Source organism: Diospyros lotus, chromosome 1 (genome assembly GCF_014633365.1).
Source record: "Diospyros lotus cultivar Yz01 chromosome 1, ASM1463336v1, whole genome shotgun sequence".
NCBI lineage: Eukaryota > Viridiplantae > Streptophyta > Magnoliopsida > Ericales > Ebenaceae > Diospyros > Diospyros lotus.
The window spans coordinates 31,680,166-31,703,871 of record NC_068338.1 but is presented as its reverse complement, the minus strand read 5'-3'; the positions used below and the strand labels follow the sequence as shown (position 1 = coordinate 31,703,871).

At 38.2% G+C, this 23,706-nt stretch overlaps 1 protein-coding gene across 3 annotated transcripts in view; it reads right to left on the bottom strand.

Annotated features, from left to right (window-relative positions):
- The window catches only part of LOC127806116 (cytosolic enolase 3), a 32,795-nt gene extending 22,367 nt beyond the window's left edge, over nt 1–10,428 (bottom strand). For 2 of the 3 annotated variants that reach the window (XM_052343171.1, XM_052343179.1), the window contains exons 1-5: nt 9,934–10,428; nt 9,683–9,837; nt 7,556–7,730; nt 6,033–6,104; nt 5,765–5,881 (exon numbers count right to left, since the gene is read on the bottom strand). In XM_052343171.1, the coding sequence (XP_052199131.1) occupies nt 5,765–5,881; nt 6,033–6,104; nt 7,556–7,730; nt 9,683–9,837; nt 9,934–10,038 (624 nt within the window). In that variant the 5' untranslated portion in view covers nt 10,039–10,428. The remainder of the gene's footprint in view (nt 1–5,764; nt 5,882–6,032; nt 6,105–7,555; nt 7,731–9,682; nt 9,838–9,933) is intronic. The other variant, XM_052343162.1, reaches the window with a different exon arrangement.
- Nucleotides 10,429–23,706: the final 13,278 nt, after the last annotated feature.

Sequence of the window (23,706 nt, the reverse complement as noted above, 5' to 3'; positions counted from 1 at the left end):
ATCGCCTTACAAGGTATTTAGTCTCTGAGGAAACTCATCTGCAGGCATTTAAATTCTCTTCAGAAAAAGAATCTCTGTGTTCACAAAGGAAGAGGTCCCCAATATAGAAGTTTCCAGGGAAGTGCTCTCAGTGTTCTTTCCCTCCCCATATTATTGCTACTTTTCAGTTCTCCAGTATTGAGTTATTCAGGGAAGTGCTATAGCTGCTCTTTTCCCTCTCCATTTCTTTCTCCTTCTAGCTGATATGAGCTCAAACATTACAACATACTCATTCATGCCAGGAAAATTCCCAATTCTCAGAATCACAAACCCATGAGAATCCCTTTAAGCATCTAGTACCACCGTTTACACCTGTTGGACGAAATTCAAAGTTGAAGATCATTTATGAAGGATAAGGCCATCCGGCCATGTAGATTGAATTATTGTAACTTATAATTTAAAGTTTGAATGTGTATGTTTAGATTTTAGGTTATCTCTATAATTTAGGAGATAGTATTTCCTAAGTTTTAGGAGATAGAATATCCTATCTCATCTCCTATTTTCTAGGAGAAAAGATAAGGATAGGTAGAGTATTTAACTTCTTGTTCTCGGCACATTTAGATTCAATCAAGCATTACTTTTCTGCTTGTTTTCATGGTATCAGAGCCTAGGTTAAGCCTCAAGTAGTTTTTCTGCCGTTTGTTTTTTCCCTTTTTTCGAAAAAAGTCATGGCCGATGCAAACCAAAACCCTACCCTTACAGAAACTTCAGCCACCAATTCCCCAAGTGTTGTTCACCATTCGACTCCTTCACAATCCGTTCCTAACATGTCCAGCCATTCAATCGACAATCACCCACTACAAATTACTCACCATAAGTTAAATGGGAGTAATTTTAGGGAGTGGTTTCAATCAGTTTTATTGGTAATCAAGGGAAAAGGGAAAGCAGGATATTTTACTGGTGCGATTCCAGCTCCTTCGCCAACACACGTCTCTTATGGCATATGGGAGGCAAAAAATTCAACCATCATGGCATGGTTGATAAATTTCATGGAGACTAGGATTGGAAAGGCATACCTCTTCCACAAAATAGCCAAGGAGATTTGGGACTCGGTGCAAGAGATGTATTTAGATTTGGAGAATTCATCTCAAAGCTTTGAGGTAAGGTCAGCCATAAGAAACACCAAACAAGGTAATCTAAGTGTTACAGATTATTTTAATAATTTGGTAGAGTTATGGCATGAGATGGATTTGATTTATACTATTACTTGGGAGAGTGTTGCTGATAGTGTTAAATACAATAAGATGATCGAAAAAAATTGGATTTTTGATTTTCTCCATGGACTTAACAGTGATCTAGATGAGGTACGTGGCAAGATCTTAGGCACTAAACCTCTGCCCAATTTAAGGGAAGTTTTTGTAAAAGTTAGAAGAGAAGAAAGCCGTCGAAAGGTTATCCTTCAATCGACTGCTAATTTGACTAACCAACATTCAACCCTTGTTACTGTTAAGCAAGGGGATTTTGGTCAAAAATATTCCGGGAGAGAAAAGCAATGATGTGATCATTGTAAGAGACCATACCACACACAAGAGACTTGTTAGAAGATCCACGGCAAACCAGGTGATTGGAAACCAAGGAATAAATGAGAAGGCAGCAGATCAGCCTATGTGGCTGCTACATCTGGTGAAGATGGGCCAAAACCAAGTGGAGAAAAATGATTAAAACCAGACCTAAATCTGACAGAAGAACAAATACAAACATTGTACAAGCTGCTTAGTCAAGGAACAAGATTGGTTGATTCTTCTAATCCTCAATCTACAGCCTCTATTGCTCTGCAAGGTAACCCTCACTGCTCTTTAGTGTCAAAACAAATTCCTAAGGATGTATGGATAATAGATACAGGGGCATTTGACCATATGTCAAGTTCCATGGAATGTATGACCGAATATAGGCCATGTAGAAAGCTGATTGAGATTTCTATGGCTAATGGTTCTACCTCTCCTGCTTTGGGTCTTGGTAAAGTGTGTATTTCAAAGTTAAAACTTGATTCAGTTCTATATGTTCAAGGATTAAGTTACAACCTGTTATCTGTGAGTAGGATTACAAGTGACATGAATTGCAAAGTAATCTTCTTTCCATCCTACTATTTATTTCAAGACCAAGCCTCGGGGATGATGATTGGCAGTGCTGAAGCTAGGGATGGCCTCTATTGGTTGCCCGGGAACTCATTAGAAACTGCTCATTCGAATAAATTTGTTTTCAATGTTAACGCTAATGCCAAAGTTATGTTATGGCATAAGCGGTTAGGACACCCTAGTTTCCCTTATCTTAAATTTTTGTATCCCCAGTTCTTCATTAATAAAGATCACATTTTTTCGTGTGAGCATTGTACTCTCGCAAAACAGTCTAAGGTCCATCATTCCATCCAATCTTACAAACCCTCATCTCCATTCCATCTAATCCATAGTGATGTTTGGGGCCCCTCTAAACTCCCAAATATTTCAGGTTCTAAGTGATTCATAACCTTCATAAATGACCACTCTAGAACATGTTGGGTATACCTTATGAAGGAGAAATCCGAAGCTAGTGGTATCTTCAAATGATTTCATCAATTTGTTGTAAATATGTTCCAAGCTTCAATTCACATTCTTAGGACTGATAATGGGAGGGAATATTTTTCTCATGACCTAACCAATTACTTGCTTGACCATGGGATTTTACATCAAAGCTCTTACCCCTACACACCACAACAAAATGGTGTGGCCGAACGGAAAAATAAGTATCTCTCAGAAGTTGCAAGAGCAATGATGTTCACAACCCATGTTCCTCATTCCTACTGGGGGAGGCAGTTCTTACAGCAGCTTTCCTTATAAACCGTCTACCCTCCAAGACCTTGAACTTCAAAACCCCCATTGATACCCTTCGTGCCTTATATCCTCATGCTCCTTTTCTCAAATCCCTTGCGCCTAAAGTGTTTGGCTGTGTTGCTTATGTTCATAATCATAGTCCTTCTCGTACTAAGATTGATCCCAAGGCCCTAAAATGCCTCTTCATTGTTTATTCTCCTACCGAAAAAGGATACAAGTGTTACAACCCTATGAACCGAAAATACTATATTTCCTCCGATGTTACATTCTATGAGGATATTCCCTACTATCAGTCCAACTCATCTATGGATCCTCCCACTGATCCACTTTCTACTCCCACTCTTTCACTGCCAATGTATTCTCAAGGGGGAGAAATTATTAAAACCTCTGATAACACACTAACAGTGAAATCCCCTCCTACAACAGCAGCTACAGCTCTAGCTGACCCTGAATTAACCGTTGATTCTAACACAGCAGTATCTGACCATTGTTCTAGTCAGAACAATACTAAACCAACTGACCCTTTGTTTGTTTATTCCCAACGACCAAAAGACCAAACTAAGCTGCAACAGTGTCAATCATCTCTACCAACAGCTGCTGGTCCTTCAGAAGACGCCTACAGGACTGAAGAAGAATGTTTAAAGGACAGCCCTGAAACAAGGGAAACTCTCAGCAAGGAGCATGACACTAGCAATGATGCAGCACCTGAGGACGGGCTGGATTGGGCAATGCCCATAGCTCTACGAAAGGGGGTAAGGTCCTGTGCAAAATACCCACTAAAAAATCATTTGACATATGCTAAGTTGTCTCCTAAATTCAAAGGGTTTATTGCTAAAGTTAACAGTATAGTTGTTCCAAAAGATATCCAAGGAGCAATGCAGTATCCTAAATGGAAAGCAGCGGTTATGGAGGAAATAAAGGCCCTGGTGGGAAATGGCACTTGGGAAATAGTGAGGAGACCTTTAGACAAGAAGATAGTTGGATGCCGATGGGTATTTACTGTGAAGCATAATGCTGATGGTAGTGTTGAAAGGTATAAAACCTAGTTGGTGGCCCAAGGGTTCACTCAAACATATGGGATAAATTATGAGGAGACTTTTGCACCTGTGGCTAAGTTGAATTCCATCCGGGTAATCCTTTCTATTGCAGTAAATTTAGATTGGCCACTGTTTCAGTTTGATATTAAGAATGCATTTCTTAATGGGGACTTAGATAAGGAAATATATATGAGGATCCCACCTGGTTTTGAAGGGGAGGCTGGCATAGGAAATGTGTGCAAGCTAAGAAAATATCTATATGGATTAAAACAGGCACCTAGGGCATGGTTCAAAAAATTCAACATGACCTTAATTCAATTTGGGTATCAACAGGGACAAGCTGATCATACATTATTTGTGAAAACCACAGAATATGGGAAGAAATCTATTCTAATTGTTTATGTTGATGATATCATTGTAACAGGTGATGATCTATAAGAAATTGAAACCTTAAAAGGGCAGCTAAAGGCGGAATTTGAAGTCAAAGATCCCGGGCTTATGAAATACTTCTTGGGTATGGAAGTGGCTAGAAGTCAAGAAGGGTTATTTGTATCACAAAGAAAGTACACCCTGGATTTACTAAAAGACACTGAGATGTTGGCATGTAGATCTACTGGCACTCCACTAGACAAAGGCTGGAAATCAAGAGAAGAAGAGGGTGATATTCCGGTAGACAAGGAGAGGTACCAACGCTTGGTGGGAAGGTTGATTTATTTGTCTTTGACTCGGCCTGACATTGCCTATGCAGTAAGTAAAATAAGTCAATATATGCACTCACCCACACAAAGACGTATGGGTGCAGTATTTCATGTACTAAGGTATCTTAAAGGAACACCTGGAAAATGATTAATGTTTCAAAAAACAAAAGAAAATGGAATTGAATGATTTGTGGATGCAAATTGGGCAAGCTCAAATGAGGACAGCGGGTCAACAACAGGATATTGTATCAAGGTATGGGGAAATGTGGTGACATGGAGAAGCAAAAAACAATCAGTGGTAGCCCGTAGTAGTGCTAAGGCAGAATTCCGAGCGATAGCTCAAGGAATATATGAAGTGATATGGTTAGAGAGGCTATTGATGGACCTAAAGATACCCTTAGCTCAACCTACAAAGGTCTACAGTGATAGTAAGTCGGCAATATGCATAGTAAAGAATCTTGTTCAACATGATCGCATGAAACATGTGAGGATAAACAAAAGTTTTATAAAACGAGAAATTGAAGAATGAGGGATAGTCTTGTCTTATATTCCCACCAAAGATCAAGTAGCAGATGTGTTCACAAAAGCTATGGTGAGACCGGGGTTCGAATTTCTGATTGGCAAGTTGGGAATGATGTGCATCTACTCCACAGCTTGAGGGGGAGTGTTGGACGAAATTCAAAGTTGAAGATTGTTTATGAAGGATAAGGCCACCCGGCCATGTAGATTGAATTATTGTAACTTATAATTTAAAGTTTGAATGTGTATGTTTAGATTTTAGGTTATCTCTATAATTTAGGAGATAGTATTTCCTAAGTTTTAGGAGATAGAATATCTTATCTCATCTCCTATTTTCTAGGAGAAAAGATAAGGATAGGTAGAGTATTTAACTTCTTGTTCTCGGCACATTTAGATTCAATCAAGCATTACTTTTCTGCTTGTTTTCAACACCCAATGCCATTTTGGGTCATTTCACATCATGCACCAGGCCATTCCACCTCCTGAATAGGAATGCATAACCATTCTTATTGAATGGGATTCATTGTCCAACCATTCAGTCAACTACAACCAGCCAACCTCCCTATTACATTTGTAATTCTCAAGAAGAATTCAGTACTAAATAATTGCCACTAGCAAGGGATGACAAATTATTTGTACACACAAAAAGGTAGGAAGCTACAACCTGAATAGCCAGATTGTTTCCAGCATGTTTCCCACCACTTATCAAAGAGAAGGCAGGGACAGGAAGAACCAGGTTGGTTTTACCAGAGATATCAGCTATGTGCTTGTAAAGTGGAACCTGAAAATTATAATGTCATGAAAATTTAAAGAAAGTTACAACAAATTTCACCACAAAATATAATGTAAGAAAGAGGAAACTGAATCAGAACTGACTTCAAAATAAGTAAAGAAAACAGTCAGTGAAATGTGGACACAACAAATATACATACCTCCTTTTCAGCAGCGCCAGCTTTGCAAGCAGCAATTGACACAGCTAGAATTGCATTTGCACCAAGTTCACCCTGTAAATAACATGAATTAAGATAAAATGCAAAACGAAGTGTTCCTAACAAAGTTGTTTAGCCTAAAAGTCACAGCAGAAGAAGGAAAAAAGAACACTGAGCAGTAGCATGGGAGGAAGGAATGCAGAGAGGAACATATCTCTATAATTCCAATTTCCAAAAGAAAAGATAGAGAAGAAGATATAGGGAATAGATAGAGAATAGATGAAACAAGGCAAGGAAAGAAGAAGATACGGCTGAATAGCAATAAACAAGAAGAGAAACAAAAGAAATAGAGAAGATCAGTGCCAAGAGAAAGAGAGATGATAAGATGATAGATAAGAGAAACAAAGGAATAGCAAAAGAGCTGAGAAGATGACAGATAAGAGAAACAAAAGAAGAGCAATGAAGACGAGACTAGAGAAGAATGGAGATAAAGGAGAATAGTTTCAGAAAAATAGAGAAGTAGAAACCTGAAACTACAAGCATAACAGAGGAGGGAAGGAGAAAGCAGATGGGGGGAGGTTAAAAACTCCCCAGGTTCCAAAAAATCAAACTTTATTCATTCTTCTCCATCCTATTTTAGTTTGAAATAACCCTTATTTATAGGCCAGTGACTTCCATCACCAGCTCCTCTATCATCACACCACCAACTTTGTTGACCATCCAGCACTAGGCAGATGACCAACTCATACATATTAACTTAAATAAAAATAGTACATAAACAGCAAAAGAATAGCCAGCCTGAGATGAAAAGGAGGGGTTGTGGAGATTTGTACTATGACACCAAATCATAGATTCCAAAACTTGTAATAACTAGGAATTAAGGTTTCAGATTCCAAAACTTGTAGCAACTAGGAATTAAAGTTTACATAACCCCTTAAAGTTACATATGGTCACAATAACAGTCTTTTTTTTTTTTTTTTTTTTTTTTTTTTTGCATACAGCATGAAAGCAAGGTGAGTTGAACCCTTGACTAAGACATAGGTTATGACACCATTCATTATTGGGCTAACGACACTCCTCAATTTTAGATTATTTTACAAACTGACCTTCCTGAAAATATTTATGGATATGTGAATAAATCTTGATCAATGTACTTGTCATCTGGTACTGTGATTTATATTAAGACTTGAGTAGAATATCATATATTGCACTTATGGCAAAATTCACATAACCAGCTCAACCTAGATGATGTTATCCAAATTTAGTTCAATATCATCAAAATCAGATAACTGATATTAGTAAAAGCATCATCATTTGCTTAAAAGCAAAGAACCTGAGGATGACGGTTTTGAAATTTCCATATAGCAATGTATCAAATATGGTGTAGTGCCAATTATGTATCAAAGAAGTCAGTGGGAATTTCAGACACTATTATGAATAGCAAGTTTAAATGCATTCGAAGAAAAAATTGAATGTATAACAATATATAAGATTAACTAAAGAAAATTGGAAGAGACAAAAGGCACCTTCTTCTCTGTCTTGTCCAAATCTATCATTGCCTGATCAATTTGTGCCTGAAGTGTCGGATCCATACCAATCAAAGCTTCAGATATTTTCTCATTTATATTCTTGACAGCTCTTAGCACACTGTTTCCAAGATATGTTCCCTTGTCTCCATCACGTAATTCAATAGCTTCATACCTGGAGTAAATAAATATATTTGAGCAATGATTCTTCTAGGTATTAAAGTCAAATTCATATTTTACAAGATAAGAATTTAAAAAATATGTCAAAATGATCAAATAAATGTCAAATATCAACTATGCAACAGAATAAGACAATTTTTTTTCCCTTTTTTGGTCTTCTTCCACTTCTTTTACTACAGGCTTCTTCCATTCCATCCATTCACCTCATGGACGAGTCCATCAGTCTTCTTCTCACATGTCTAAAGCATCTTAATTGCATTTTGTACATTTTATGTTCAATAGGCACCAATCCAATTTTATTACATATAATCTCATTTCTAATTTTGTCTTTTTTAATGACAATGGCAACCGCAAGGTTGTTTCTTTGTAACTAGAAGGTCGTAGGTTTGAGTTGTAGAAATAATCTATTTGCAGAATAAAAGTAACATTGCATACCAAGACAAAGATGACCCTCCTTTTCAACCCTCGCAAGGGGCATTGATCTTGGCAAGGTCAATAACCTCACTGCAACAAATATTGGCCAAATCACCACCTTGTGAAGGCAACTCAAGGATACAAAACACTCACATTCTAGAAATCCTCAATTAGAGGCACCCTTTTTTGTATGGCACAAATCCACCTTAAAATTCTCATCTTAATTACACTCATATTTTGCATATATTGATACTTAACTACTCAATATTCTAGGCCATGCAACACATAGTCTTATAGACTGTCTAGTAAAACTTCCTTTTTAACTTTAAAGAGATTTCACAATTCATAAAATGCTAGGCACACTCTACTTTTAACCATCCTATCTTGATTCTATGAATAACATACTAAATATCCCCCATTCTTTATGAACAATTGATTCATGATAATTAAATGAACTCTTTCTAGAATAACTTGGCAATTTGGGGAAGTGAAAGGTGCACGGAGGCACTAGCACTACAACTTTGTTGCATGGCGGAAGAATATCACAAACTGGTTGTCCTGAGAAGTCAAATGAGCTAAAAGGATTGAATTGGGTTACAATGTTGGCACACATGATTAATCATGCCATGCACATGATGGGTTCAACGGCTCATATCAAGATCACATACGTCTAGGTGATAATATCTTTACAATATTGGATAATTAAGTATAGACCACTCCAACATGACTTATGAAATCAAATATAAAGTTCAAGAAAATTTTCTGGGGCTATTGTGGCTCTTGGAACATACAGTGTTTCTAGCTGGCACATTAAAAATGGCCCAAATGCCATTATAATGGCAGTTCTAGGCATTTCCCCTTGCACCAACATGGACGATGCTAACCATGCACCCCCTTGGTGAAAGTGACTTGGAGGATCCAACTAGTGCTACCACGAGGGTACCATAGTCCTCAAAAGCTTCATGCTGAAAGGCAATTGCAGATGCCCAGGGTTGTCTACATTAGGTGACTCCACAAGGGCGGAAGTTCTGGTTTGCATTAAACTAGATCTCAAGAGGGCTGCCAATGACACGCATACAAAGTGTTAAATTGTTAACCATCATCTCATCTAAAAGCTTAAACTAGTAGATAGAGAGTTCACTTTATCTTTTATATTACTATTTTATAGAATACTTCCTTTTTATCAAAGACAAGACCATCTAAAGTGCCAAGCCATGTATGGATCAAATATATGTTAAAAATTCAAGTGAGATAATGCCATTTTTAATGGTTCGACATTTGAAGGATTGTCCTCTCCGAGCCACTTTTTATTTTTGTGGGCGAAGCCTCTGCAAATGTACTAGAGCTTTTACCATAGCCAAGACAACAGCGTGCTGATTTACTAACTACAAACTTTCTCGCTAGAGTTCTCAAAACTTGCGTCTGATTTTAGCACAAAACACACACTTAAAAACTTCAATGCTAACCCCAACAGTCAAACTGGTGAAGCTTTGAAGCAATGCAAAAGGCCATGAGGAGACATAAAAAGCTTACATTCCAGAAGTAGCGCCACTAGGAGCAGAAGCACGGAAAACGCCTTTATTGGTGTGAAGATCGACTTCCACTGTAGGAATTCCCCTGCTGTCGAGGATCTGCCTGGCTTTAACCTTAGTGATCACCGAAGGTACCGCTTTCTTCATGTGATTAGACTGGAATATTGAAAAGTAGATCCAAACATATAATATAACCACAACTGTTTGGACGCAAATAAATGAGATTAAAAACAGATACAGAAGGGAGGTTACGATGAAAAGAACGGGATCGGGAGTCTTGGCCCTGACGGCGGCATTGACGGCGTCCTCGATTTTCCGGGAGAGCATGTGCTTGTCGAGATATTCTTGCACCGACATTCTGGTCTGCAAATTCCTTTCCCTCCTTTCAATCTGGACTTGAGATTATGGGGCTTCTTGGAACCTGAGACCTTGAAGATTTGGGGTCTCAAAAGTTCCGTCTCTTTAAGGCAATTAATCGAGCAGAATTTGGCGTGTGGATTTGAAGAAACGATGTGGTGGGTAGTGAATTTTGTGTTCGTTCAACTACAGGCAGGGTGTCGCTTATACGTTGCGCTAAATATTGGGGTTTGGGGAGCGCTCTGCAATCAGGGCATCTAGGCCGTGAAGGAGACACTAGAAGAAGTGACCAGCCTTGTCCGGTCCGCAATGATGCCGTTATTGGGGGAAATTACTTAGGGTATGTTTGGATCGGGCGTGAAGAAGGGAATGACCAGCTTTTGCTTGGAAGATGTTTTGAAATAAGTCAAAGCGAATCGGAGGGGGGAGTCAATCCCTCTCTTTATTTTTTGTTTTTTTATCGATTATGTATTATAATAAAAACTATAAGGATTATGTTAAAATTTTAATATTATAACCTTTTTCTTTCTTTTTATTTTACTTAAACTCCCAAATAAGAAAAAAAAAGAATTTCTTTAATTTTCTTCATCAAATATCTAAATAAAAATAAAATAATTTTTCTATTTTTTTCAATTTTTCTATAAATCTTTAATTGTCTTTGCCTCCAAAACTCTTGAACATAAATTTAATCCTAATGTCTTGTGTGACGCCCCATCCCTACTACCGGGTGTCACCGTAACCCGTGATTACGTCAGTAAGTCCCGCTCCGGAGGCCGGCTATGCCCTGCCAATAGGGGGATAAAATGACGTGGGCGCCCTGGGTGGGGTCCAGGATTTGCCGCCTCCGGCCATCGAGGACTCGAGGTCTATGACTCATTTGCAGCAAAAGGACACTCGAGTCTCAAATCTGACATGTGCCTTATAAGCAGATTAAAAAAATTACAATTAGGGTATAACATAATTTGCTCACACAAAGTACTAGTTAAAAGTAATAAATCCAAATGGGAAATACAAGCAGCGTTTAACACATCCACAAAATAATTATATGACAAACACAAGTTACTAGGTCGCATTCCCGTCATGGGTTGCCATTCTCATCATTCAACTGGCCTTCGGCATACACTGTCTTCCCTTTATCGAACCCCGAATTATCTGTGTGGTTAGTGGGAATGAAATAGTGAGTCCTATGACTCAGTAAAAGTAATATGCAATGCAGTAAATTATTAAGCATAACATCACATATAAAAATAAAGTGCAACATGCATGCAAACCTGTCCACCGCACTTATCTCAAGCTCTAGGTGCCCCCTAGTGGTTTCCATCTATGACCCCGTCCTAGGATTCCAACGGTCAACAATCCACTGCCCTATACCTAATCACTTCCTCAATATCTTATACTAGTCATGACAAAAGAAATTTACACACAGAGCATATTAAACCCTTACCTCGAGATACGTGCCACCTGATAACTCGTACCGTCGACGCACTCAATTTCCTTAAAAAAATATTTTCAAAGCAAGGTCAACCCATAATTAAATTTATTAACTATTGAATCCACAAAGTTATTAACTAATTAACTAACATAAACATTATTCCTTACTAATTAATTTAACTAACTAATAATTAAATTAACTAATTACTAATTAATTTAACTAACTAATTAGAATAGACTTTAGCTTAATCAAATATACTACCTCACTAATCAATTCATTAATTGACTAATAATAGAATAGGTTTAAATTGAGCATACCTTATTGCTCTGCTTTTCCTTAAATTGGCGTTCATTCCCCTGCCTTCAATTGCCCTCTAGACTCTCTATTTATACTACTCTTCACTGAGAATTTTCATCATTTCATGACATAATTGGGTAGTCCACTATTTGGACAATATTATTGATATTCTTTCCAAGTTTCTAGGGAAATTGCATCAAAATGTGGAGTGATTTTGGGCTGTGGCAGACAAAATTAGAAGGCAAAGCAGCAGCCAGCGCGGGCTGCCACTTGGTGCGGCTAGGAAGGCCGCACAGCCGAGCGCCTGTGCGCTAGACGCCTCTTGGTGCCCAAAACGGCGCCGTTTGGTGCCTGGCTGGGAATAAAAATTCCCAGCCTTTCTTTTGCGCATGCAGGGGTTCGATCCCCCGCCCCTCACATGCACACGAGCATAGTGGCCACTAGACCACCGCTCCTTGTTTCATACACCCCTCTATTTTATTTTTTAAAGTGATTTTTGTTCTAATTTTCAATATTTCCATAATTACTTCCAAATGAAATAATTAATTCCTTAATTTTTCATTTCCTCAAAATACCATAAATATTTTCTCCAAATTTTTTAAATATTCCTCAACCAACTATTATTTATTTTTCAAGATTTACAAAAACTCGGAACATTATAGTCTCCCCTCCTTATAAAATTTCATTCTCGAAATTTTTATTTTTTTTAAACATCTCACCACATTATGCACCAATTGCTATATTACTCGTGGCCTTCAAATAAGTAGGGGTATCGCCTTCGCATTTCTTCTTCCATCTCCCAAGTTGCTTCTCGTTCTGAGTGCTGACTCCACTGTACCTTTACCATAAGGAGAGTTCTCTGCCTTAACTGACGATCCTGGCATCCTAGCACCCGTATAGGTTGCACTTCAAATGTCATATCAGGTTGGAGGTCAATTTCTTCAATGTGCAATTGTACATCAGGATCGTATATGTGTCTCCGTAATTGAGATACATGAAATATATCATGTAATCTGGTTAGTGGTTCTGGCAAGTTCAACCGATAAGCAATTGGTCCAACTCGATCTTTAATTCGGTACGGCCCCAAATATCGAGGTCCCAACTTCCATTTTCGTTGATGTCTAAACGCCGGGTGTACTGGAGTAGCTCGAATGTACACTAAGTCTCCGACAGCGAACTCCAAAGGTCGGGTCTGACGATCCGCATACTTTTTCTGTCGATCTTAGGCCGTTTTCATGTTTCTACGAATTACCTCTATCTGTTGCGTCGCTTTATCCACAAGATCTATTCAAGCAAGTTGTTTCTCTCCCACTTCAAGCCAGCACACTGGGGATCGACACCGTCGTCCATACAACGCTTCATATGGTGCCATCCCTATACTTGATTAATAGCTGTTGTTGTAAGCAAATTCTATCAAACTCAAATATTCATCCCAACTGCCTCCAAAATCTCGTACACATGCCCTAAACATGTCTTTCAAGATTTGATTGACTTGTTCTGTTTGGCCATCTGTCTGAGGGTGATAGGCGGTGCTAAAATTCAGTTGAGTCCTTAGTTCTTCTTGCACAGCTTTTCAGAATTTTGACATGAACCGACTATCTCTATCTGACACAATGCTCACAGGCACCCCATGAAGGCGAACAATTTCCTGGATATAAAGTCGGGCAAGTTGTTCAGAGTCCATTGTGCTTCTTATGGGCAAGAAATGCACTGACTTTGTTAGTCGATCCACAATTACCCAAATAGCATCAGTTTTCTTTGGAGTTCGGGGTAAACGTATGATGAAATCTGTCGTTACATGTTCTCATTTCCATTCAGGAATTTCTAATGGTTGCAAACTCCCCAATGGCTTTTGATGCTCGGCTTTTATCCGCTGACAGGTGTCACATTTTCTTACGAATTCAACCACGTCTCTCTTCATTCCTGGCCACCAGTACACTTCCCATATGTCACGATACATTTTGGTGGCTCCAGGGTGTACTATATATGGCGTCCAATGTGCCTCATTCAGAATTTTTTGCGGTAACTTGCCAAGAACTAGTACATACACCCGTCCATATATTCGCAGTATTCCGTTACGATACTCAAATCCCGGTTGCTTCGATTGCCCATACCCATCTATCCATTGTTCCAAATTTCCTTCTTGAGTTGTAGCTTGTTTAATTTCGTCCCATATATTTACTTGTAATTGCATTTGCGATACAATTGCCGTTTCGCCACACGATTTCACGTTAAGGGTCAATCCTACAAATTCTTCAGTCAGAGTTTGTAGACAGACCGCTTGGCACACTCCTACCATAAAACTCTTTCGGCTTAGCGCATCTGCCACTACATTTGCTCGCCCAGGTCGGTACTGGATGGTACAATCATAATCCTTTAGAAGCTCCATCCACCACTGCTGACGAAGATTTAAATCTCGTTGGGAGAAGATATACTTTAAACTCTGATGATCCACATATATCACAAATTCCTCTTTGTATAGGTAATGTCGCCACAACTTCAAAGCATGTATCACAGCTGCTAGTTCTAGGTCATGCACTGGGTAATTCTTTTCATTATGGCGTAATTGTCGAGACCCATAGGCAATCACCTTCCCGCGTTCCATCAACACACATCCTAACCCTATTCCCGAGGCATCTATATATACCTCGTATCCTCCAGAGCCTTCAGGTAACCCCAAAATCGAGATTGTTGTTAGTCTGAACTTTAGTTCCTGAAAGCTCATTTCATAATGCTCATCCCAAATGAACTTGACCACCTTCCGAGTAAGTTGAGTTAGTGGTGCAATAATGCTCGAGAATTTTTCGATGAACTTGCGATAATATCCTGCCAATCCCAAGAAACTCCTTACCTCAGAAACAGTAGTGGGTTGCGGTCACTCTTTTATTACCTTCACTTTTGCAGGATCCACTGATATGCCTTCGCCCGAGATTATATGCCCCAAGAAGGAAACTTCCTTCAACCAGAAGTCACACTTACTAAATTTTGCATACAACTTACGGTCCCTTAGAGTGGACAAAGTAATCCTCAAATGTTCCTGATGAGCCTCCTCATCGGGTGAGTATACTAATATGTCATTAATAAACACAATAATAAATTTGTCTAAATACGGCTGAAACGTTCGATTCATCAAATCCATAAATGCCGTTGGTGCATTGGTCAAACCAAACGGCATCACCAAATATTTATAGTGACCATATCGTGACTGGAACGCTGTCTTAGGAATATCCTCTTCTTTTATCTTTAATTGGTAATATCCCGACCGTAAGTCAATTTTAGAAAATACTCAAGCCCCTTGCAACTGGTCAAACAAGTCATATATCTTGGGTAGTGGATACTTGTTCTTAATAGTCACCTTATTTATTGCGCGATAATCAATACACATCCTTAAACTTCCATCATTTTTGCGTACAAATAACACAGGTGCTCCCCAAGGTGACATACTAGGGCAAATAAAACCTTTTTCCAGCAAGTCCTGTAACTGAATCTTGAGCTCTCGTAGCTCAACTGGGGCCATTCGATAGGGTGGAATGGATATGGGGTTGAGATGAGCTTCGGGGAGTAAATAAATGGTAAATTCGATTTCTCTATCTGGAGGCAAACCAGATAAGTCTTCTGGGAACACATCTGGGTATTCTCTTACAACTTTTATAGCCTCCACCTTCTTCTGGGGCCTCTCATTGGCCACCACTTGTAAGGCGTAACCTAGAGCTCCTTTATCCAAACATTTTCTAGCTCCCAAAGCAGATATAATTTTTAAGGGTTACCCTACTTGAGTTCCAATAAATTTTTCAGCTTGCCCATCAGGCCCTATCAATTTAGCTACCCTCTTTCCACAGTCTAATTGAGCTTGATATCGAAACAAGAAGTCCATGCCCAATATAACATCAAAATCCCAAATTTCTAACAAATTCAAATCCACTGGAAACACAGTTTCTCCTATTAAAACTGGGCATTCCGGCACCACCTGGTGCGAATAAGACCAAGTCCCCATCGAAGTTTGCACACTCATGGGAACACATGATTCCTTGGTGCTTAAATTTGCACAGTCTACTGCGGCGTATGATATGAAAGAGTGTGTAGCCCCTGAGTCTATCAATGCACGCATGCATGTATTTTGAACCAAGAGTGTACCTTCAATCACTCAAGGGTCTACTGTTGCATCTGTCTTCGTTAGGTTAAATACTCTCCCCGCAGTCACTGGTGCCTTTCCTCCAGTCTGTTTCACCTGCTCGACTTTGTCACGGCGTGGGCATCGAGGGGCAATGTGCCCTGGCACATTGCAATTAAAACATACCATTGGCTTTTTCTGAGTGCCACTGGTCGGCGGGGTGGGCATAGTCGTAGTCATTTCCATCTTCTTCGGGCAATCCCTTGCAATGTGTCCCGCTTCTCCACAATGATAGCATACCTTCGCAGCTCTAGCGGCCTTACACGAAGAATTTTGCTGGTGAAATTTGTGGCAATAGGGGCATTATTTCGACTTCTTCTTAAATTTATTTTCTCTCAGGCTGTCAAATTGATATCCTTACTTTCAAGGTTGTTAAAATCGAGATTTTAAGTGGGATCGACAAAGGGTCCATAAAATCGGATCGTAAAATCGTAAGATTTTAGAGATAATTAAAAATACCCTTTAATTTTTGTAAATATATGTTTATAATAATATAATTTTGTAGAAAATAAATTAATATTATTTAATAACTTGATTATTCTTTATTATAATTCAAAAAATGATACTTCCCAAATATAGCTCAAAAACTAACAGGTTGGTATAGGCAATTTAGAGGCAAAATATAGGTAATTTAGAGGTAAAATATAGCTTAAAATTCTTTAGAGGATGCTTTCAATGTCTTCCATTAGATTTAGATTACAATTTTTTCTTGATTTAACATTGATTAAATCAAGTAATATCCCAATTTGGGGTTGGGTGGTCCATTAATTAATTACTTGTTTGTCTTGATTTACTTATGCAATCAATGTTAAATCAAGTAAAATTATAATTTAAATCAAGGAAATTGGAACTTATGCAATTAATGTTAGATACTATGTGACATTGGAATTTATGTAATCAATGTTAAATCAAGTTCCAATTTAGAGGCAAAATATAACAATTCATTGCATAAGTTCCAATGTCAGATGCTATGTGACATTGAGACGTTGGAAGCATCCTCTAAATTACAACTTAAATCAATAGAGGTATTTGAATCGTAAAATCGTTTGGGGATCTCTGAAGCGTAAAATCGTAAAATCGTACATGTAAAATCGAGATTTTATAGGATTTTATCCCGAATTGGATTTTACATGGGATTTGAATCGTTTGGGGGTCTTCGAATCGTAAAATCGTAAAATCGTACGCGTAAAATCAGGATTTTAACAACAATGCTTACTTTGACTCCATCTTCTTTTGACTCTCGCCTGGCGATTCCTTGGCCCGGGTAATTTTTCGTAATTCATCAGCTTCTTTTTTATGCTTACCGCCTTGGCCACCGCCTCTTGAAAGGTATTTGCCTTCGAGTAGCTCATCCTCCTACGCACCTCAGGGCGTAACCCTTGAATGAATCGTTCCATCTTATCAGCTTTAGTTAACATGTACATTGGCATGTACTTTAGTAACTTCATGAACTCATCCTCGTACTGGGATATGGTCAGATGGGATGGTTGTTTTAACTCCATAAAGTCTCGCTTCTTCTGGAGTTGCCAATCATGCGGATAATACTTTTCATGAAAAGCCTCATTGAACTGTTCCCAACTAATTGGACGTGCTTACTCCTCGTCCTCCTTTGACTGAATATTTTGTTCTTTTAGCATCTCGGCAGTTGATCGCCACCACAATCTAGCTTGCTCAGTTAGCACGAACGTGGCGCATCTCACCCACTGGCTTTTAGGGCACTCCATGTATTCCAGCAGTTGATGGATGTCTTCTATCCAATATTCTGCTATGCTTGGGTCAGCCTCAAGTTGTCCTTTAAAAGTTGGTGGTCGTAAGTCCATGAATGCTTTCAGCCATCCAACTACTTTTGAGTCCACCTGACGGCCACTGGGTGGCTCTCTTTCTACTCGGTGGCTTTGAACCTCCTCCGAATGTTCTGATACCCTTATCGGAGACCTTGGAGCAACATTTCCCAACCGGGAGGCATCTAACATCCGAGTACTTTGTCGCGTCACTGGTGCCATCTGCACACCACAACTGTCCAATTTTAAACACTTATCACCAAAGTGTCACAACAAGGATTTATTAGCCTTAAAAGGAAGTCACAGTTTATTTCACATAAGTACGCAAAGTTACATAGTTAACTAAACTGGTATAAGCATACATAACTAGCAAGTCCCCTGACATCACTACTACCCCCAAACTAGATTGGTACAACTCAAATAAAAACACTTTCTTCATCCCCCACCGCCCGGGAGGTAGCCTCGTCAGCTAAGTACGAGAGATTATCATTGTCTCCCATACTTGAGTGAGACCTGACTGACTCTTCTTCATGTTGCACCGGTCCCCATACCCTAGCCTTAGACGGAAATGCCGTAGGGAACGCACCAATCCCTGTCGGATCAATAGGTGGCACACATGGATCCCATTCATTTGCCTGTCGCTCAATTGCGCGGATGAAGTTGTTGTAGTTGAATCTAAGGGTCATGTCCCACATCAAATCTTCAGTAAGCTGCTTCCACGCATCATTCATGTATTTTCTGACAAATAAGACTTGCTTTTCTGGCAATCCCCATAGGTCCGCTCGTATAGTATTTCGAAATACCTAGTTGACCCGACATAGGAAACTGATAATTCCTTCATCCTTATGCTGACCGCCCCCCATCAGGGTAAGCAGCTCATGCTCCCACTGCAGGAAAAAAAAGGTCCACAAGTGGGGTAAAAGGTTTTGGGTTCGGCATTTCAATATTTGATCCTTCCGATTCCATGAGGGTGTTCTATTCTATGCACGCAAATCAAGGGTCGGATCAATAATCAATATAAATCACTTTCCCCTACAAGGCCCAAATTTAGGGATCCATACATCCCTCTGCTCGCTATCCTGGGAAAATACATTTCCTAAGCAAGCACACATCACACCCTATTGGGAAAGCATTTTGATCTTGGTTACGACCTACCCCGACCCATGCATGCATAATTTCATCACCCTCATCTCAAAATCCTTGAACCTCCCCATCCTATAGGCAACCTTCATTGATTAAAATTCCTGCTCTGATACCATCCCGCATCGAGATATAGGAAGGACTGGAACAACTTACCCTGATGGGTCTACGCAAACTTCCCAGGGGGTCACCCATCCATGGATTACCCCAGGTCAAGCACGCTTAACATGGGAGTTCTTTACCAACATTTAGCCCAAAAGGTATCCAACTGATGTTGTTTCCTTCATTACTTATCCTCGATATATACTATACTCATCTGGGCTCCCGGGGTATTACATTCTCCCCCCTTGACCACATGACGTTCTCGTCATGCGACCTTACAAATGGTCTCAGACCTTCTCCCCTTTGGAGGCTGTCATCCTAAAAGCCTGCCAGGAACCGCTCCTTGTACAGGCCTCACGCCCCGGCGCCACTCCCCGCCCTCATCGGACCGCCTTCTCCAAGGGTCGGCTCTAATACCACCTTGTGACTCCCCGTCCCCACTACCAGGTGTCACCGTAACCCACGGTTACGTTAGTAGATCCCGCTCCGGAGGCCGACTATGCCCTAGCAATAGAGGGATAAAATGACGTGGGCGCCCTAGGTGGGGTCCAGGATTTGCCGCCTCCGGCCATCGAGGACTCGAGGTCTATGACTCATTTGCAGCAAAAGGACACTCGAGTCTCAAATCTGACATGTGCCTTATAAGTGAATTAAAAAAATTACAATTAGGGTATAACATAATTTGCTCACACAAAGTACTCGTTAAAAGTAATAAATCCAATTGGGAAATACAAGCAGCATTAAACACATCCACAAAATAATTACATGACAGACACAAGTTACTAGGTCGCATTCCCGTCATGGGTTGCCATTCTTATCATTCAGCTGGCCTTCGGCATACACCGTCTTTCCTTTACCGAACCCCGAACTATTTGTGTGGTTAGTGAGAATGAAATGGTGAGTCCTAGGACTCAGTAAAGGTAATATGCAATGCAGTAAATTATTAAGCATGACATCATATATAAAAATAAAATGCAACATGCATGCAAGCCTGTCCACCGCACCTATCTTAGGCTCTAGGTGGCCCCTAGTGGTTTCCATCTATGACCCCGTCCTAGGACTCCCACGGTCAACAATCCACTGCCCCATGCCTAGTCACTTCCTCAATATCTTATGCAAGTCATGACAAAAGAAATTTACATGCAGAGCATATTAAACCCTTACCTCGAGATACGTGTCGCATGGTAACTCGTACCGTTGACGCACTCAATTTCCTTAAAAAAATATTTTCAAAGTAAGGTCAACCCATAATTAAATTTATTAACTATTGAATCCACAAAGTTATTAACTAATTAACTAACATAAACATTATTCCTTACTAATTAATTTAACTAACTAATAATTAAATTAACTAATTACTAATTAATTTAACTAACTAATTATAATAGACTCTAGCTTAATCAAATATACTACCTCACTAATCAATTCATCAATTGACTAATAATAGAATAGGTTTAAATTGAGCATACCTTACTGCTCTGCTTCTCCTCAAATTGACGTTTATTTCCCTTCCTTCAATTATCCTCCAAACTCTCTATTCATGACATAATTGGGTAGTCCACTATTTGGACAATATTATTGATATTCTTCCCAAGTTCCTAGGGCAAAATTGCATCAAAATGTGGAGTGATTTTGGGCTGTGGCGGACAAAATTAGAAGGCAAAGCAGTAGCCAGCGCGGGCTGCCACTTGGCGCGGCCAGGAAGGCCGCGCACATGATGTGCTCGCGACAAAGCCGTGCGCCTGCGTGTTGGGCGCCAACGGCGCCGTTTGGCGCCTTCTTTTGCGCATGCAGGGGTTCGATCCCCCGCCCCCTCACATGCACACGAGCACAATGGCCACTAGACCAGCCACTCCTTGCTTCATAACACCCTTCCATTTTATTTTTTAAAGTGATTTTTGTTCTAATTTTCAATATTTCCATAATTACTTCCAAATGAAATAATTAATTCCTTAATTTTTCATTTCCTCAAAACATCATAAATATTTTCTCTAAAATTTTTAAATACTCCTCAACCAACTATTATTTATTTTTTAAGATTTACAAAAACTCAGAACGTTACATCTTGTATAGAGTTTACATCCTTTAAAGTATGAATCAAGTTTTTGTCTCTTACACATTTAAGTCAATAACAAACTTATTATCATATGTTAATGATTAAAAATAATAATAACATAAACATTTATAAAATTGTTGTGACTTGTGACTATTGAGATGTTGTGGTTGCTAATGTTGTGCTCAAAATAACATATTTGAATATGCTATATTATAATTAACCCTTTAATCTCATCATTTATGATAGAAGTTAAGATGTGATACAATTACTATAAGTTTTGGATGACTTCTCATTTGAGACAAAAAAAAAACAGAATATTGTTTTATTTTTTACATGAGCATCAGAACTAATTGGTGTGATTTTGAGCAATCTAATTATTCAACACTCATATAAGATTAAAATAAATATTTCAAATGATTCAACATGTCATGAAAGACAATAATAGAAATTTTATTGCCTCTGAATGTGAATTTCTCTAACAATTAAAAAAAATTATTATCCTGAGAGCTAATAAGATTTTACGAAGGGTATTTTTTTTATTTAACTGTTATAAGAAGTTTTTAAACAAAAAAAACTACCTTACGTTTATTTTCTATTTTCCTCCCCCACCCACTCCTAAGTCTTCATTGATTAAGCTAAAAGGCAGGTGACCCTAGTGATGTCAACAAGCATATCTTAATTATGTTAATTGGGAGGAGGTGGAATTGTTTTTCATAAAAAAATGTTATATTAATAAAAAAAATTATATACTTGCATGTTTGATTACTTAATATTTTTCATAAAAAAAAATTATAATATAACACATTAAAGCATATTTTGACCATTTTTCCATAAAAAATTACAATTAGGGAAGGTGAGAATTATTTTTCATGAAATTGAAAAATATTTTTATTTTTTATTTTTTTCCAATCAAACACGCCCAACTTTTGTTATAAAATTTGAAAATAAAGATGTATAGTACAACTTTAACTCATAAATTTTGTGTAATTTACATAAGATAATAATACAAATTGACAAGAGAAAAAAGAAATACCGACTCAACCCTACCATCATTGGTAGTAAGAATGGTTTTTACCCTTTTTTTTTCTTTTTTTTTTAGTGCCCATCAGCATCGGCTATGTCTTTCCATTTTGAGTATTTTGGATATCAAGAATCAAAATTTCCATTGCTCTTGACTTTTACAAACAAAAACAGTTTAAGGTCATTTGTTTGAAATGGATTTGTAGCTTGGTTCTTCTGCTGTGCTTTTGCTAATTATAGAGAATTAATATACTCTCGCTAGAGGGACTGGCTACATAACAATCATGGCGCATAGTGCCCAACATGCGGTTAAATCTAGCGAAATTAGTTCAGAATCTCTTCTCCTTGGCAAACTTATGTTGCATTAACTGGATTGTAATAGAATAAACAGTCAAATGGGCTTAGGAACATAACTGCTATTTATTTATGTAATTCAAAACTGGAGAGGAGATTAGAACTGAAACCATTCATTACTCATCTAATAAACTACAAAGCTGTATTTTAGAAGCCTGAAGCGCTGGACTATTGTTCAGGAATCAGCCTTTCTATTATGCTATATAAATTGAATTGAAATCGCTAGTGCTGATGGTTTGGTGTATCGCCACCAAACCTGTTTACACTAAAAGTGTGTTTGATAATATAAAAATTTTATAAAAAATATCATATTGAAAAAACTAAATTATATGGTACAGCTCTTTAAAATATATTTTGGCTTATTTTCCATTAAAAATTGATTCCAAGGAGAGATGGTTTTTGTTTTTTAATGAAGTTAGAAAATGTTTTATTTTCCAACTAAATGTAATCAAACAAATCCTAAAAGTGTGTTTGATAGTATGAAAATTTCATGAAAAATATCATATATGAGAAATTGAATTTTATATTTGTTGTTTGACACACTATGTTTTTCATGAAATTAAATTTCATGATACAACCATTTGAGGCATATTTTAACATATTTTTCATAAAAAATTTATTTTAAGGAGGTGATGATTTTTGTTTTTCATGAAAATTAAATTTTTTTTTTTTTTTCAACTACATGCAATCAAACACACCCTAATAAGTGTGTTTAATAAATGTCTTTGATTTTGAACGTGTCTACACCTTCCTCTCAAGTTATAGGGAGGAAGCTCGATCTCCTTTATCACATGAGCCAACTTAGACAAGCAAAGATCCAAGTTATATAAACAATCCTAGCCAATCCTTCTATCATTGAGTTTTTTAATTTTGTGATAGAATAGAACAAATTGGGTTAAACATATATCATACTCTGAACATCTTGAGACACGTGTCATTATATTAAAAAAATATCTCTCATGATGGGAGATATTTTGAGTCCCAATAGAAATTATGAAAATGCCCATTTTTTAAGATATCAACATGTATTCAAATTAAGGTACGTGTCCAACCCAACTCGTCCCACTCCACCAAATCCAATTCGATACATAATTAGATATTTGCTTATCCAAACTAGCTCATGAGTTGAAATTTGATTGTCTACGTGGCATGATTATGACCCTTCCATACCTTATAGTATACCTAGTTAAAGGCATGAACTCCAATAAACGGGTACAGCACTTATTTCGCATTAGTGCATATTGAATACTTGGTTCCACATTGAGTTCTTGGATACTGAGATTAACTTAATTGTCAGAGACTATATCAAAGGATC